General features: G+C 41.8%; 1 protein-coding gene across 1 annotated transcript in view; it reads right to left on the reverse strand.

Annotated features, from left to right (window-relative positions):
• Positions 1–223: 223 nt before the first annotated feature.
• RAPGEF5 (Rap guanine nucleotide exchange factor (GEF) 5) overlaps positions 224–15,263 on the reverse strand; it is a 33,923-nt gene continuing 18,883 nt past the window's right edge. Inside the window, exons 12-16 of the mRNA XM_010157555.1 lie at positions 13,458–13,508; positions 12,286–12,373; positions 8,953–9,017; positions 4,293–4,347; positions 224–1,015 (exon numbers count right to left, since the gene is read on the reverse strand). Of these exons, the coding sequence (XP_010155857.1) occupies positions 897–1,015; positions 4,293–4,347; positions 8,953–9,017; positions 12,286–12,373; positions 13,458–13,508 (378 nt within the window). The 3' untranslated portion in view covers positions 224–896. The remainder of the gene's footprint in view (positions 1,016–4,292; positions 4,348–8,952; positions 9,018–12,285; positions 12,374–13,457; positions 13,509–15,263) is intronic.

Genomic DNA, 15,263 nt, shown 5'->3' on the forward strand with positions numbered 1-15,263 from the left:
ATGTCACATGAAGTTTTACCTACTGAGACAGTATTTCCAGGATGTGAGTCAGGAATGTTAGGCGGATCTAGGCACTGCCTCTGAATAGACACCAAGGAGGCTGTAATCCAAGCAGAAAACAAAGCTCCTGCTATAATAATTTATAACACGTTAACTGCAGGAACTGGTGTTAAATCTGAGATAACTGAGAAGGAAGAAAATCACATGTTTTCAGCGTACAATTGTGTCCATAAATGGTAACAAAAGTGGATTGGCTCTTACAGTGTGTTTTATAAAGCAGATTCTTAAGGGGCCATAACAGCATGAACTGTTTACTGCTAACCTCCAAATCGCGACGCACTCTTGAGTTTCATCTGGTGCGCTGTCTTTTTATATTCCCGTTCCTGGTTGTCCGCACTTATCTCAAATAAGATGCTCCAGTGGACTCATGGGAGCTGCATGGATTATGCAGTCTTTTTGGCAACAATACTTGGGTAGCCTTGAATCAGTGAGGTACGCCCCGTGATGAACTGAGAATCAATCCCCTTGCGGCACATTGCTTGCTGAAATGTTTTGCTGCTGTGACATGACATTTCCTTTCATACTAATACTGGCAGAATCTGCATTGAAAGCTACACTGGACCAAACAATATTTTCACAGAAACCAAGCTCCTGAGCTCAAAGGACGCTGCTCTGCTCCCTCCTGTCCCGGAGACCAGCGGGGATGGCACCAAGCTTGCTCTGCAACTCTGTGAGCAGCTCCTTTGCTGGCTCTTGCCTGATTTTCCTGTGCATGTTGTGTGAGCTACTGATAAAACTCAGTAAACTGTTCTTATGTAGGGAAGCAACATGCTTGGCATAAACATTCACTTAATTCAAAGTGCTGCAGTTACAAGGTTATATGAAGCTGTGTACGCTCAAACTCGCGGCTCTATCCTGTGAGAAAGCTCAAACAGAGCCTGCTGGTTGTCGATGACATGCAGGTGATGGATGTATGGCTTCAGCTCATGATGCTCTTTCGAAGCAACTTCATTGCCTGCAAGACAGGAGAAAGGGGATGAATCAGAAAGCCATGCCTTGGCTGCTTCTCCGTCCCGTGAACTACAAAGTCCCTGGTGTGCCAACCTGCCAGGTGCTAGACAGTCACAAAGAAGATGGCCAGTGATCCAAAAGACCTGCAGTTTAAGTGAAATGCATGAGGTAACAGATGGATACAGAAAAGGGGAGAAGAAAGATAGCAGCAGGCAACCCTGGGCAGCCAGCGTGCACGACTGATTCTTCCCAAGTGGAAGATTTACTCCTGCTGGCAGTACAGGCAGTCTGTCCCCTGTAAGGGCAGGTCACGGTTTCCTTTGTGCCACCCTGGCAGCACAATGGGACCCTAAGCAGGGGTGAGCGACCCAGCCTGTAGCTTTTAAACAACCCTCACACAAGTACACAGACAGCAAGACCCCAAATCATTTCCCTGGGAGCAGGTGAAAGGTGACAGCACAGCACACGGGTACAAAAGCTCTTCAAAGCTGCACTGACAGGCCCCCGCGTTTTGATCTGTTACGCGTTTGATTTCTGATCTGGTAACAGAGACAAGAGTCATGCTGTCATTTCACGGGAGTTTACACGGCAAGAAGAATTAGCAGCGTAACAGACAAAAGGAAGGGTGGCTTGAATAGCAGATGCTTCCCGTTACAAGCTTTACACCCCACAGTGGCTTGTGGGAACTCGCCGCCTGTGAAACGCTCCAGCATGGCTGGTGGCCAGCAGAAGTGGGAAAGGGAAAGTTAAGGCCATGGCCACGAGACGCACCAAGACAGGCAGAGGAAACAGTAAGAAACATTTCCCACGCGTTGCTGACTGCTGACAACCGAGTGAAGGTTGGAGAGCTCTGTTCTAGTCCCAGTCCTCGAGGAGTTTTTAATAACATTACCATAAATTCAAAAAAAACCCCTGAAAATTCCCCGACCCAATCAGCTTAACTCACACACTCCCTCCCTCTCCTTTGTTCTGTTATCATCCTTTTCTCCACGCTCTCCAGCCACAGGAGAAGCTTTCCAGGAATCGACCATCCTGCTTGTTTCTAAAGAGCACTGTTTGATGTAGGTAACACGAGACAACAACGCCGCCAGTGCTGCATGTGCCTAAGGGGGCTCCTGGGCAGCTATTTTTAGGAGCTATTTCTGAGCAGCTCTGACTTCAGAAATGTGTGCGAGAACAGGACAGCATGATAAATTTTGTGCTGGGATGCAAAGATGACCTTTCTGTTCTGAGGGAATAGGATCCCAGCAGCTGTGCTGAATGTACTGAAAAGCATTTGTATTTCTCATTAACACCTGAAATGACAAAAGCTTGAACTATGTTATTTTTTCAGGCTTCTTTACCCAGTTTTGGAACCCTTATTATTTATTTTCAGGATTTAAGATATAAGAGTATTATTTCCATTAAAAAGGCATTTCAGTCTTGCTTGCAACCTAACCAGTTTCTAATCCATAAAGATTTTGGCCTGCAAGTTTAATAGACATGATACAATTCATAAACAATAATAATACTCCTTGCTTAGTTTTGTTGGAATTCTTTCCTACAAAGACGCCTGCTGCTCTTAGGCCAATCTGGGACGTGATGCAGTAGATTCACATTCCTGAGAGCAAAATAAGCCCACTAGAAAAGGAAACTGTCCATAATGTCTCAATAAATATTCAGTGAATTCATTTCATGCCTAAACGAATATAAGAAAAAAAGAAGTGCCTACAGGGATATCTGTATAAGCTGCTTTTTAAATGCCAGTTTCACAATAAATCAAGTCTGTAGTAAAATAAAATAAAACGTACTTCTAACTACCAGATTATATGATAAACCTCAGGTATTAACCTTGGATTTATGTTACAACACTTACATAACCACTTGGAGGAAAAAAAAAAGGCAAAAATGATGAAAGACTTGCAAAGAAGCTGCAAAAAACCCCACCACATCATTAAAAGGAACCAATGCTACCATGTTTAATGCCAAACAAGAGACAATCCAACCTACAGAGACATGGTTTAGCTTAATCAATATTTCCTTCAGTATCTGGTTCAACAGAATAAAAACGAACAGCATGTCCTCCCTCTCTTATATATATATATATCAAAATAAGAGAACCATAAAGCAGAGAAGCTTTTGTTTTTTTAAAAAAAAAACCAACAAAAAAACCCAAAAAAACTGTACATACACAAGGTAATTTTATAAAACAAGTATTCATCAACAGTACCTGTCATTCTCCAAGGTACATGTATTTACACACAAAATTATTATTATAATTATTATTATTATTTTTGCTGGAGTCCATGCTGACAGATGCTGAAACTACAGCTTGCAACAAGAAATTATTCAAATTCTTTTTCCCCAAGGCTGCAGCACAATTCTGAACTTCTCTTTGGAAAAGAGGTTTTAGTGGCCTCAATAAATGACATGTTCAGTGTGTTTGGCTTAAAAACTCTATCTGCTCCTTAAAGTAGTGTTGTGTTTGTCCCCTTCCTGTGTTTAACCTCTCTGCAGAGAATGAGAAATACTGAGAATGGGAAAAACAAGGTTTCTCCTCTGTGAGCAGCAGAACAGAGCAAGCTGGGGTCTTCTGGTATTGTCCCACAGGAGGGTTGGATTCTCTGGTGGCTAATAAGGTGGAAACACACAAAAAAATGGGCCTTTTGTGCAGCTGAGGCATTTGTAACCATTCCCATCATCTCCAGTGTCTAAACCAGGCAGAGCTCTATTTGCAGGCTTTCCCTAGCAAAGGTCCTAACACAACCCCTTCTTTGCTACCCAGTCAACTATTTTCATGAAACCCTCAGGATCGCAGTAAGAAAACAGTTGCTCTCGGTGAAAAGCCAAGTGAAAAGCCGTAATGTTGAATACCATCTTTTAGCTACCGGAAGCCAAGGCAGCTGGGAATCCATTACCAAAACACGTAAGACTAGCAGGAGGCTGAGGTAACTCGGTTATAGCTGGGAAAGTGAGAAACAGCAGCGTACACAGAAACTTCCATTATTAAGTGAAGCTGGCACCTGTCTTACACAGTATTTTGAAGAGGTGACAATATTCTCAGCAAAACAATTTATACATAAATTTGAAGCTGTTTCTACAAACATATTGTAAAGTTTCATCCAGCTGTGGTTCCTGCTATGTTGACCTTCCAACAATGACACCCATCTTGCCAATTAGTTAAATAATTGACAACCACATTTTGCTGCTGTAGTAAACCTGAGCAAGTGAAAATAAAGCAAAAAACCCAAACCCTTAAAGTTGTGCAAAGGCAAAATAAGAAGCAAATTTTGGCTACTCACCAAACTGGTTATTTCTGCAATGTCTCAATGACCGAACAGTATCTGCAATCATGTGCTGCAAAGATAAGATATAAAACATCAGTGCAAAAACCTGAGATGGATTGTGTCATAAGAAAATCCTGAAAAAAATCCCCTTGCCCTACACTGTACAACAAAAAGCAACTGTAGTAAGGTAGAAAATGGAAGAGAGCAGGAGAAAGACTTTGCTCTTTATCTTAGTGATAATATATGATGAAACAGGGTTAGTCTAGAACGTTGTTATTGATATCACACAGATTAAATGAGAACAACTCCCTAAGAGCCCATGGAAAGTGGCAATGAAAAAGAGCCAAACAACTGCTTATTTTTGATCCTGTGACTTTTATTAAACTGAAAACCTACAGCAGCGAAGTCTGGGTCTTCCTGGACCCAGAAGTCCTTCCTGGACTGTGGACTGTGTCAGTGCTTCAGGATCCAACCTCTAGCTTTTAGTGCATTAGTCAGGGCATTCGAGAGCCTGCAAGCTCTCCTTCTGTCTCCACTTGCTATCTCATTAGACTGTAAGCCCCTCTGTGGCACAGACTATACCTTAACTTATATGTGTAATGCTTAGCACAATCAGGCAACAGTATCAGCAAGGCAGTTTTCTGCACTAAGATAACTAACACAAAAATAACATCTCACAGCCTAAATGCTGCAGAACAAGCAGCCCGACATCCCCACAAGCACGTACCAAATAAGACTATACTGCAGTTACACTATTTTAAGAAAAGCTGGTGCTAACAAGGATATTGGATATTCACTTAGATTAAGCAGAGGAAATTAAAGGTTAAGTTTGGTTTCTCATTCAGGCTCAGGTCTTCAACTTATGAAAATTAGAATTGTTCACTATAAGACAGTGGTGTGTGCTCATTTTCACTAGACATCACCCATAAAGGTGTTGAAGCATTACTTTTTCCTTTATTTGACTGCTTCTGTGGTATGAAGGTGAAAACATACCGAATTTGGCAACTCTTCACTAAATCTACTAATTTAAGCAAACTGCAGTTAGCAGCAATGATACAGAAGGTCATGCAAATAGATGATATTCTTGTCACATCTCCATCTTAAATACTCAGAGATGGGAAGGATTAACTGTCTTGAGCAAAGTACCTTTAAGACCAGAATGACGTAGAACAGCTCATGTCTCAACACCAGGAGTGGCTTACAAGGCTCCTCCACAGAAAAGCTTATCACAAGAAGAACAGCACACCTGATGGAAACTACATGTTCTTTTCATCAGAATCAAAATAATTTTGCTTGATACCCTACGTGCTCCATTTGCCATGAAATCATGTAATCTCTTTTGCTGATGTCCTTGCACTGATTATAACGAAGTTCTAATGAGCTATCCTAGATTTCATAGTCCATAGTGTGAGTACTGGGAGAGCTACAACTTCCACCAGTGCTGCAGCTGTGATGTTTTTTGGCTGATACCCTTTGAATCTGGTTTTGAGAAGTTAGACCCCATGATCACACACAGTGGTATTCTTTGCTGCTTTTCCTTTGCGTAGGAGGTCCATCTCCAGACTGGCTTCTGCAGGTGATGCCCTGGTGATGAAAGACCCTCTTTATGTAACACCCTCTTTAAGCAGAATCGCAAATCTCCTTTCTTTAGTAGCCAAATTAGGCCTTTCTCTACCATTTGCAATTCTCTGGCATCCAACTGTAATACAGAAAGCTAGCCAATTCATCTGCAAAGCAAACGATGTTTCCTGACTTCCTGACTGTTTACGCAGGTGCTTGCATAGAGTAACACTCATTTCTTGTGGCCTTTGAGCCTCCCAGCTACCTTAAATTGTTCACACTCCTTTAATTGAGGGTAGCAAACACTCCGGCTTGGAGTTGCACAGGTTATCTGATGGGAGGTGGGGTTGAGAAACTTCAGGTGAGTGTACACAGTCCTTACAGCTGAAGGCACTAGGTAACTTGGTGTTACCTAAAATGGTAATGGCCATTGACCTGTATTAGTGTTTGCTGGAGTGTGGCTAAGACATGTCATTGCTAGGATATGGGTGATGGCTGACTGGAGAAAAAAAAAAACAAACCTGAAGAAGCCACTGAACATTTCAGTGAGGCAGATTGGTAAATACCATGGAAATACCTTGAGATGCAACAGTGTAAGACTGTATTTTCATTTATTCCTTCAGATTCAGCTGAGGAAGTAGATATGGTACTAAATATTGATCTATTCTAGACCAGACTTTACCAAACTACAGGTTTACCAAACATGGAGTTAAATAAATCATTGCAATCCCTTGAACTTTTACTAAAAATGGGCAACATCCCTGAGACAAAGATAATTTCATTTTTTCTCTTTGCAAATTCGCTTCCTTATATTTTGAATTGGCTTTGTCTTCACTGTAATTGTGTCATGTCAAATCAATTTCAGCCACGGTAGGATTGTTGTGGTCACGATGGTCTAAGAATATAAAGGAAGCAGCAATTGTAGGGAGAGATAATATCTTTTATTAAACCAACGGACAAAGCTGGAAAAAAGAATGGTTCAGATTGATGAGTCCTCCTTCAGGTCAGCTGTTTAATGCAGAAATTAAATGCTTAAAAATACTGATCCAATTGAAGACTTGAGAAACTGGCTTTGCTTTGAAATTCCTAAGTAGCAATTCTATGCATTTATGACAGTAAGTTCCTTCCCCAAAGCAGTAATCTGCTATGGTAGAATAATTCTTTTTCTGCAACAGCAAATTTCCAGGTGAGCTTCACTGGCTTGTTCCAAACCACACAGTAGTCAACATCATTCCTAACTTATCTCAGCAGAGGCCAGAAAGTGCTCAGCAGAGTATAAAACGCCAAGGAAGATGTTCTTCCTTGGTACAAAGTCCTTATAATTAGAAAAGAAGCATAAACTGATACACACGTGATGACATGCGATGCATCTTGTTAGTAAGTTCATGTTCATAGACTAAATACCTTAGCATCCAAATGAAGCTGCATGTACTGCCTGAGTTTTCCCCGACACTCATATTTAAATCTCTCCTAAGCTCCCACTTCCTAAGCTTGCACTGTTGCTTGCATTCATATGTACACAGGGCTCCAGGAGAGGTGTGATCTGACTACTAATTTGGAGGAAGTGTCAGTCTGAACGACCCTCACCCCACCACCATTGCCTCAGACTCTCCCTTCCCATTTAAAATGCCCATTATCCATTTGCATGGAAAAGGTGAAATCCTGGCTCACTGAAGTCAATTAGCAAAGCTCCCACTACCTCTGGAGACACAATGGTGACAACAAGGATAGGAAATCTTACCAAGCCCAGCACACACCAAACATATACAGGATTAAACAACAAACAAACTAACTAACAGGGTCTGGCTAAGCCTGGAACAAGAATCAGATCCTACATATTCACTAAATAAATATATGGGCCAGTGGGGAGATTTTACTAACAATTTTTGTGCATCAAGGGCTAGTTTAATTTACATGTTAATTGGATGCACTTCCAAGAGGCAACGATGAAGAACATGCTAATGAGTTTTATGCAAACACCTAAAGGTCAAACAGTTAATGGACTTGGGACAAGAAAACCTTTCACTAAATGCAAATCAGTGTTCTTGTAAACTCTGCCACAAGAAAAGGTACAGGAATCAAATAGAAAACACAAAAAGCAGAGCTCAGGTTCAAAAGTCAAAGTCTATATGTCTGCTTGCAAGTTGAAAGACAACATGCATTATGATAGGATGTGAAAGTAAGTTCAACATCTGGTTCATGAATAACTCCATGTTTGCACGTTCATTCTCAAACAAGTGTAAACAGATGGAAAAAATAGTTGGGAACAATTTACCAGGCACAGCCATCTGGACTAACAGTCCCATGGCTGAGCTAGAGCAATTGGGAAGAACATGTTGGTTTCCTGATCAAATACTCCAGGTCAACCACAAAAAAAAACCCATAAAGTCAAAGTTTCTCCACTCCACCACTGTTCAGATATGTAAACTGTGGCTTTCAGTGCTACAAAAATGTTATCGACAAAGAAATGAAATATGCAAATGAGAGAAGCCAAATCTCTGTCAGTAACATCATGCCAGAGTAGATGTCACAGGATGTCTGGGGTAGATGTGGCCAAAGATATGAAGTCAGTAAGCGCCCTTCTACATAAAAGTTAGTATAGTGGTATTTAGTGTCAGTTTAATTAATATTTCAGGCATTATTTTCTTCATAATCTAACCTAGATCAAAAATTTTACTTTCATTTAAGATCCCTGGAATTAGCATACCAGTGGCATGTGTTAAACTAGAGAAACCTTTTCTTCGGTGAAAAAAAGGAAATGTAATTCAGAGGAAGGTGAAGCAAAATGTCAGTGAGCAGAAACAGTCCACGGGGTGGTGCAAAGGAGAAAAAACTGAGTGGACTGCGCCCCATCGATTCTGGCCATCATGGGCTTAGCCATTTGACAGAGAACTGGGGGGGTGGGGGGCGGGGAGTGGAAAGGAGAGAGAAGAAAGAGGAGCAGGGGCAGGGGAGATAAACTGTTGGCTGGTTTATGCTGCTTGCTCTTTTTCACCCCTGTCTACTTCTTCCCAATTCAGCCCGAAGAAAAACCTTCAGTCTTACAAGATAAGGAGGGGAAAGGGAAGAAGAGAATGTGTACTTCTGAAAAACAGGAAAGACAAAATCAACTTACCAGCTTTTCAAAATTAACAAGGTTATCCAGAAAAGTTTTATTTCCTTCATGGATGAATGTTACATCTGAAAAGAAATAAAGGAAAAATAATTATTTTTCATGGCTTCATTTGTTGTTTAATATAAAGAAATAAAATTACTAAACAGCAACAAAAAGAATAATTAAAAAAAAATAAAGAAGATAAATCATCCCGTTAAGGACTGCCCACAATACCTTACCACAGGGGAACAAAAGCCTGGTGTAACGACATGGGGAAATTATCGGATAGCAACACTAAGTACACATCATAAGAAGAGGATTTTCAAGTGGGAGCACAGATTTCTTATGAAACCTGGTCTGTGTTACTTCTGGGGTGCATATCACACAGAGGATGGCTGGGAGCAGGCAGGGGCATCCAGAGGGATGGCCCTGCCTGGCATGCCTGTTCTCCCAGACCCTGTGGCATCAAGCCAGCAATGCTGCCCACGGCTGTGCCCAGGCTGGGGCTGGCTGGTCCTGGAGCCCAGAGCTCCATGGGGCTAGAGCTACCAGACACTGGACTTGGCTCTGACACCCCTTGGTCTCTCTGTGGGACACAACAACCCCAAAGTCCCCTTCAGAGACGCAGGCTACAACAGTGGCCAGCCGGAGAGACTAAACACAAGTCACCAAACTGAAGTTCAAAGCCTTGAAATAAGCATTATGGCTAGGGAAAAAACATTGTTACACGGTGGTGTTGGAGAAGAGTTTGCAAAGGCAACAAAAAGGTCAGCGAGCGGAAAAGGAAGAAGGTCTATATTTGGCTCCAGGAAGGGAACTGAACACAGTGTAACGAACTGGAGAGAGGGGAATATCAGGCAAAACAAATGCTGCCAAATTAAGATTACAGTTAAAACAGTCATTTTCTCCTTTTTTCTAATGCATATTAGGACACAAAGCAAGACCTATCTTGGTCATTAAGTACCAAGGACATAGATTCTCTGTGGGGACCAAAGCTCTGCCTCCGATAGTGCATCCTCCAGGTTACTAGCCAGAGTACCACCGCCACACCCCTATCAGCTCTCTCCTGGATGTGCGGGTACCCAGGAGCACCAGGAGGAGACGGCACTACTGTAATGAGATGGCACTCCATCACTTAAAAGTCACAGCTGTGACTGCCAGCAGGCACATGGCACACAGCAAACAGGACACGGCTCCCCTCTCAGCAGTGGTGCCAGCCTCCAACCCAGCATCCTAACCGTGCATGCATTTCTCATCTCTAGGACTCCCTCTGATATCCCCTTGGTCCCCAAATTTTGGGGGATTTTAGGACCAGGAACCTACAGCTGACCCTGGGGACTGCTTTGTCACACCCAACCCCTCTTCATCCTTCCCCAGAGAGCCAATCTGATCTATTTCCTTTTGTTTCAAAGACTCGCTCTGTGACCAAGGGGCATTTTGTAATTGCTTAGAAGGGAAATATTAACAGCTTCACGTGCTGGTGGAAACCCGGGGCTAGGACTCACTGGGCAGAGGGGTGACGGAGCTCCTGTGTCCCCAAGGCGGCTGGGATCTGCCTGGGGCAGGCAGGATGCCAGACTGGGCAGGCAGGGTGCCAGCCTGGCTTCACAGGAGCCAGCTGGCACCCCTGAGGAAGTGGGGCAAGTATGGGATACACTGGGGATATGTCCAGGACCTGGGCAACTTCCTAAAAATCAGAGGGAAAGGAGGGAGCAGGACCCTCTACCCCTCCTCTGCTGGGCTGCTTTGGGGCACCCAGGGACAGGGAAGGGACACAGCTTCAGGATCAGGCATTCCTTGTCTCAATATCAATGCAGTTAAAAACCCATCGTTGCTCCAATGAAAAAAACTTACACTGGAAGCAGAAATTTCTACACATTTTTTTAAGTCAATGACGGCAATGTGTATGTCTTTGAGGTGGAAGGAACAGAAATTTTCTTTGCAGCCAACAACTAAGTCTAGATAAGTTCAGTGGAGCAGAAAATTGCATCTGAGCTATGTTGTAAGGGTACATCACAGTATTTTATTACATATTTGAAATATCTGCCTGATTTTCAAAAGCTGTGTGCTATAAGAGAGCCCTGCATTTAAATTTAGTTAACTTTATAAGGACACTCTGAAGTTATTTTTCATAATTAAAGGTTATTAATGATTTTAATTTTTTTCCTTGAAATTGCTTTTGTTCTTCTTGTGTTTAAATAAAGGAATTTGTTAATTTACTAATTACTTCTATGCTATTAATGCTTATTTTACTGGTCTTGTAAATACCATTTATACAAACATGCTGGACATGGAATAAAGTCCTATGTACTGTGCAATTACCAACCTTGGCACCATCTCCTTACGGATCACTGTACTGAAGAAGATTGCTATATTATTTCGCAGTCTCCTTGCTATCTCCAACACACTTTAGAGACATGAATGCTGCTTACGTGCGTGTCCTTATACACCACACTGTAGTGGTGCACAAACATCCTTGCTACAAGTTACTTTTTTATGTTTATGTTTGCTGCCTTTGCTTGTGGGCAACACACACTTGAGAACATTGAAAAAACATTGATTTTGAAGCCTTGATAATTGTATCCATCTGAATTAATGCAAACTCCTTTGATGTGTGCAAAGAGGGGAAGTGCCTGATGGCTCCCAAACTGTCACCAACTGATCTGGAGAACTGTGTTCAAACATTTTAAACTCACAGTGGCAGCAGGTTGGGATAAACAGCCTAAAGAGAATGCTTTTGGAATACAGGAATAATCAAATGAATTTGCCATGTTCAAAGACAAGGCAATTAATAATTTATGACTCCAAGACAAGGGAATATTTGAAATACTTGACACTTAATTAGCTGCCCAGCTCACTGTGTCAAGCAAGTAGTCTTATTTTATTATTTAATATGTTTTTATCTTTTTTTTAAATAGTAAGATATTCTTGTATCTCTTTCAGACCTATAAGAGACTTGAAAATCCCCTCCTCTCAGGACAGACAGACAGGGCAGGTTCTGACTTTAGTGTGAAACCAGGCAGTTCCAGCCCGGTGAGGCCAGGCGAGCACCTCAGACCAGCAGCTGGGACCAGCCCCCTGCTCAGGGGCTCGCAAGGTCTTGCTTCTCCACTGAGGACATGGCCAAACCAATGGCACACTGCTCTACCCACACCTGACAGGAAGGCACATAAGTTTAAAAACCTGTGTGAAAATTGCCATCTTCCCCCTGTCTTAAAAACTGCTTATTATCCAGAGGAAGTGCTATCTTGTAGGTACCACTACATCTGGCACAGGAGGCCACCTGAAGGAAACATCACCTTACATTTTTTTAATTAACCACAACGAAGAAGAGCAGCCAAGCTTTAACATTACCTTTCAGAAGTAAGGGCATGAAGGGGATTTTTGGAGATTTCATTTTCTTGAATGCATCCCTGTAAGCTTTGTGATTCAGAGAAGGGTCCTGCAAAATCATTTGGGTAATAGAGAGAAAAATCAATAGGCTATAAAAAGAGCAATCTTAAATCCATTACAGGCTTATGATCTGAACATGATTTAGATACAAAAGGTTTCTTCGGGAAACGAGGTAGATAAAGGTTTTCTAAGCTAGGTGACTTACTAAACTGAACAGGAAACGTAAACAGTGAAAGGAACAAAAGCAATTACGTTCCTGTAGATGAAGCAGGGCTAAAATGGGAGTAAGCTGCATAATAGATTCACTTGGAGTGCTCTGTAATTTCCCCACAAATTCCTATTAGCAAAATCTATTCAGCTTACTATCTAGCACAAAATGTATCCCAGAATCTATTGCTGATTAATTTCTTCTTAAAAAAACCCAAATGAACAACAATAAAAATATCCAACAATAACTACTCTCAGATCAATGGAGCATATTGGAAATTTCAAAGAATAAGAATGTTTCTGTGATGTTGTGTAAGTAATTCAAAAAGCCATCCCCTTTTCCCATATAAATGAACGTTTCTGTACACCAGCTCACACACAATCCTGCGAACACATTATTTTATAAAGGACTCTAAGTACAGAAGCGTGACAGCCATTAAAGGCTGGATCTCATGTTCCCTGCACCAGGCAGTGATCTCACCACGCACCCACTTTCATGACAGCCAGAGGAAACACTCGTTTATCCAGCTTTGATAATGGTGACAGAGACCCTTAGCCTAGGATTTTGAATCTTTTTTTTTTTTTTTTAAACTTCAGCTTTCCTTCTTTTCTCTTGATCACAGCACACTGCTTTGGATAAAGGCTGATTCACCACCATGGCAAAAGAACAGCTTCCAAATTGATGCTGGGGAACCACCACTACATTCGCCTCTCTCTGCCCTTCCTCCAGCTGTCAGGAAAACAGCCTTTTCTCTTTTCCTGTCTGGAGACCACCTCTGAGCTCTGGGGATCTGCCTTCGGCAAATCAGGGATCTGACATGACAAGTTCCAGCTCCAGACAATGACAGGCAGCCTCCAGATAAATCAGGAGGAAGGAAGGCAGGTAAAGACAAGCAATGACATTCTGCTGTTGACACTGTACTTACCGTCAAACTTTCGAGTTCAGTAAAAAGTTTCTTGAACTTCCCAGGAATTTTCTGAAGCGGAAAAACAGAGAAAAAAGTAAAGTTGATTTAAAAAAACCCAAAACGTGCAGAAAATGCTGAGGCATTATTTTTCCATGAGACTGCCATGTGTGACGTGCCTGCTGTAAGCACCAACAGGCTACTTTCTCAGGCAGTTTACCTCCACTCCTCAGCTCCAAGAGCCCTAATTACAGACCATGTTCTGTGCGATGCCAGTGAGGCACCAGACCCTGCAGCCTCGCCTCGGGGACCTGCATCTTTCTTTTACAGTAACAGCTGTTTTTATTTTCTTCCCCAGCTTCTGTGTCTGCTACATTTACCTTAACATCCATATCAAATTAGAAGAAGTAACACAGGTTGAGAATTCACACTCTGGATTCACATCCAGGTTAAATCATTTGCTGTAATCAATCTTCCCCTAAAACATGGATTCTAGAAATAAACAGGCATAACACTCCACACTGGTCAATACACAATGCCCAGGAATGACCACTATTACTACTAGCACATGCTGGTGCCAGAGAAAAAAAAGAAAGTGGTGCCACTTTCCTTAAAAAAAACATTGCTCCACCTCTGGTATCTCATCCCAATCCCACCAGGAGGTACACAAAACACCTTCCAAGGAAGCCCAGGCACAAACCACCTTCTTGCCCCATATGACAACACCCGCTCTGCTCCACAAGCATCTGCTTCCTTTTCACAGAATGTCTGCATTTCTCTCAAAGATGTCTGAATGGATTCACCTCATTATACTCAAAGCAATCTTTCTTCAGTTTGAATTCTGCTGCTGGTATTTCAGACTTGGAAGAATGGCATGAGGACCTTAAAGCCTGTCTGTTTTTCCAAACATACTACTTAGACTAGTAAAAGATATCCCATCTTAGTACAAATACTGTCTTGGATTTGTCCTTTAGACCCTGACAGCCACAATGACACTACCAAGAGAAAAGAGATTTAGAAAAATTAAGATTAAGTGGATGTGCGGTATGATTAAAATGCTAAAATAACTGAATGTGGAATTGCAATTGCACATTTTTAATATCTTCAATCAGGGGAAGTTAGGCTCATTAAAACACTGCCTACTGTAGGAAAAAAAAAAGTAGAAGAGTATGCTTGGAAGCATACTACTTGTTTAAGAATTCAAGTGCAGAGCCAATATAATTTAGTGTCTAAATGGTTGCTTAAATTTAGGTGGCTTCATTTACATGTGTAAGTAATTATAATTAATTTATAAACATTGCTCTACTTTCTAGAAGTCACATTACTAATGCAAATAACCACCTAGTTTTGAAATTTCCAGTACAGTAAGGTTGTACAAATAAAAAAACATACGCACGTGACTTCATACATATTTTAGACACAGAAATGTGACATATTTTTACAACAATTCATATACAGGTGCACTCCTTCTTCTGAAAAGCAATATACTCTGCTCTTCCTGAGAGCAGTCCACAATATCCAGCGTTCTCTCACCACACACCGTTCCATGCAGGAGAGATGTACACCACTGCCACCAGGTGCCTTTGATAGAGTACTTAGTCCTTTCCACTGTCCTACCCAAGCCCAGAGAAACGGGATGAAGGCAACATGTAAGAGCAAGCAAGGGCAAACGTTCCCTAGAGAGGCGTTTTAGAAATAGCAGAGACAAGGGGCTGTCCTCTGGTATGTATTCTTCTCTAAAATTTTTGCTTTACTGTTATTCAAATTAGCTCCTCCTTGTCCACCTGAGCCCCTGCAAACTCCTCCCTGCAGAAGTAGTCACTACCC

The sequence above is a fragment of the Eurypyga helias genome, unplaced genomic scaffold (genome assembly GCF_000690775.1).
Source record: "Eurypyga helias isolate BGI_N326 unplaced genomic scaffold, ASM69077v1 scaffold18078, whole genome shotgun sequence".
NCBI lineage: Eukaryota > Metazoa > Chordata > Aves > Eurypygiformes > Eurypygidae > Eurypyga > Eurypyga helias.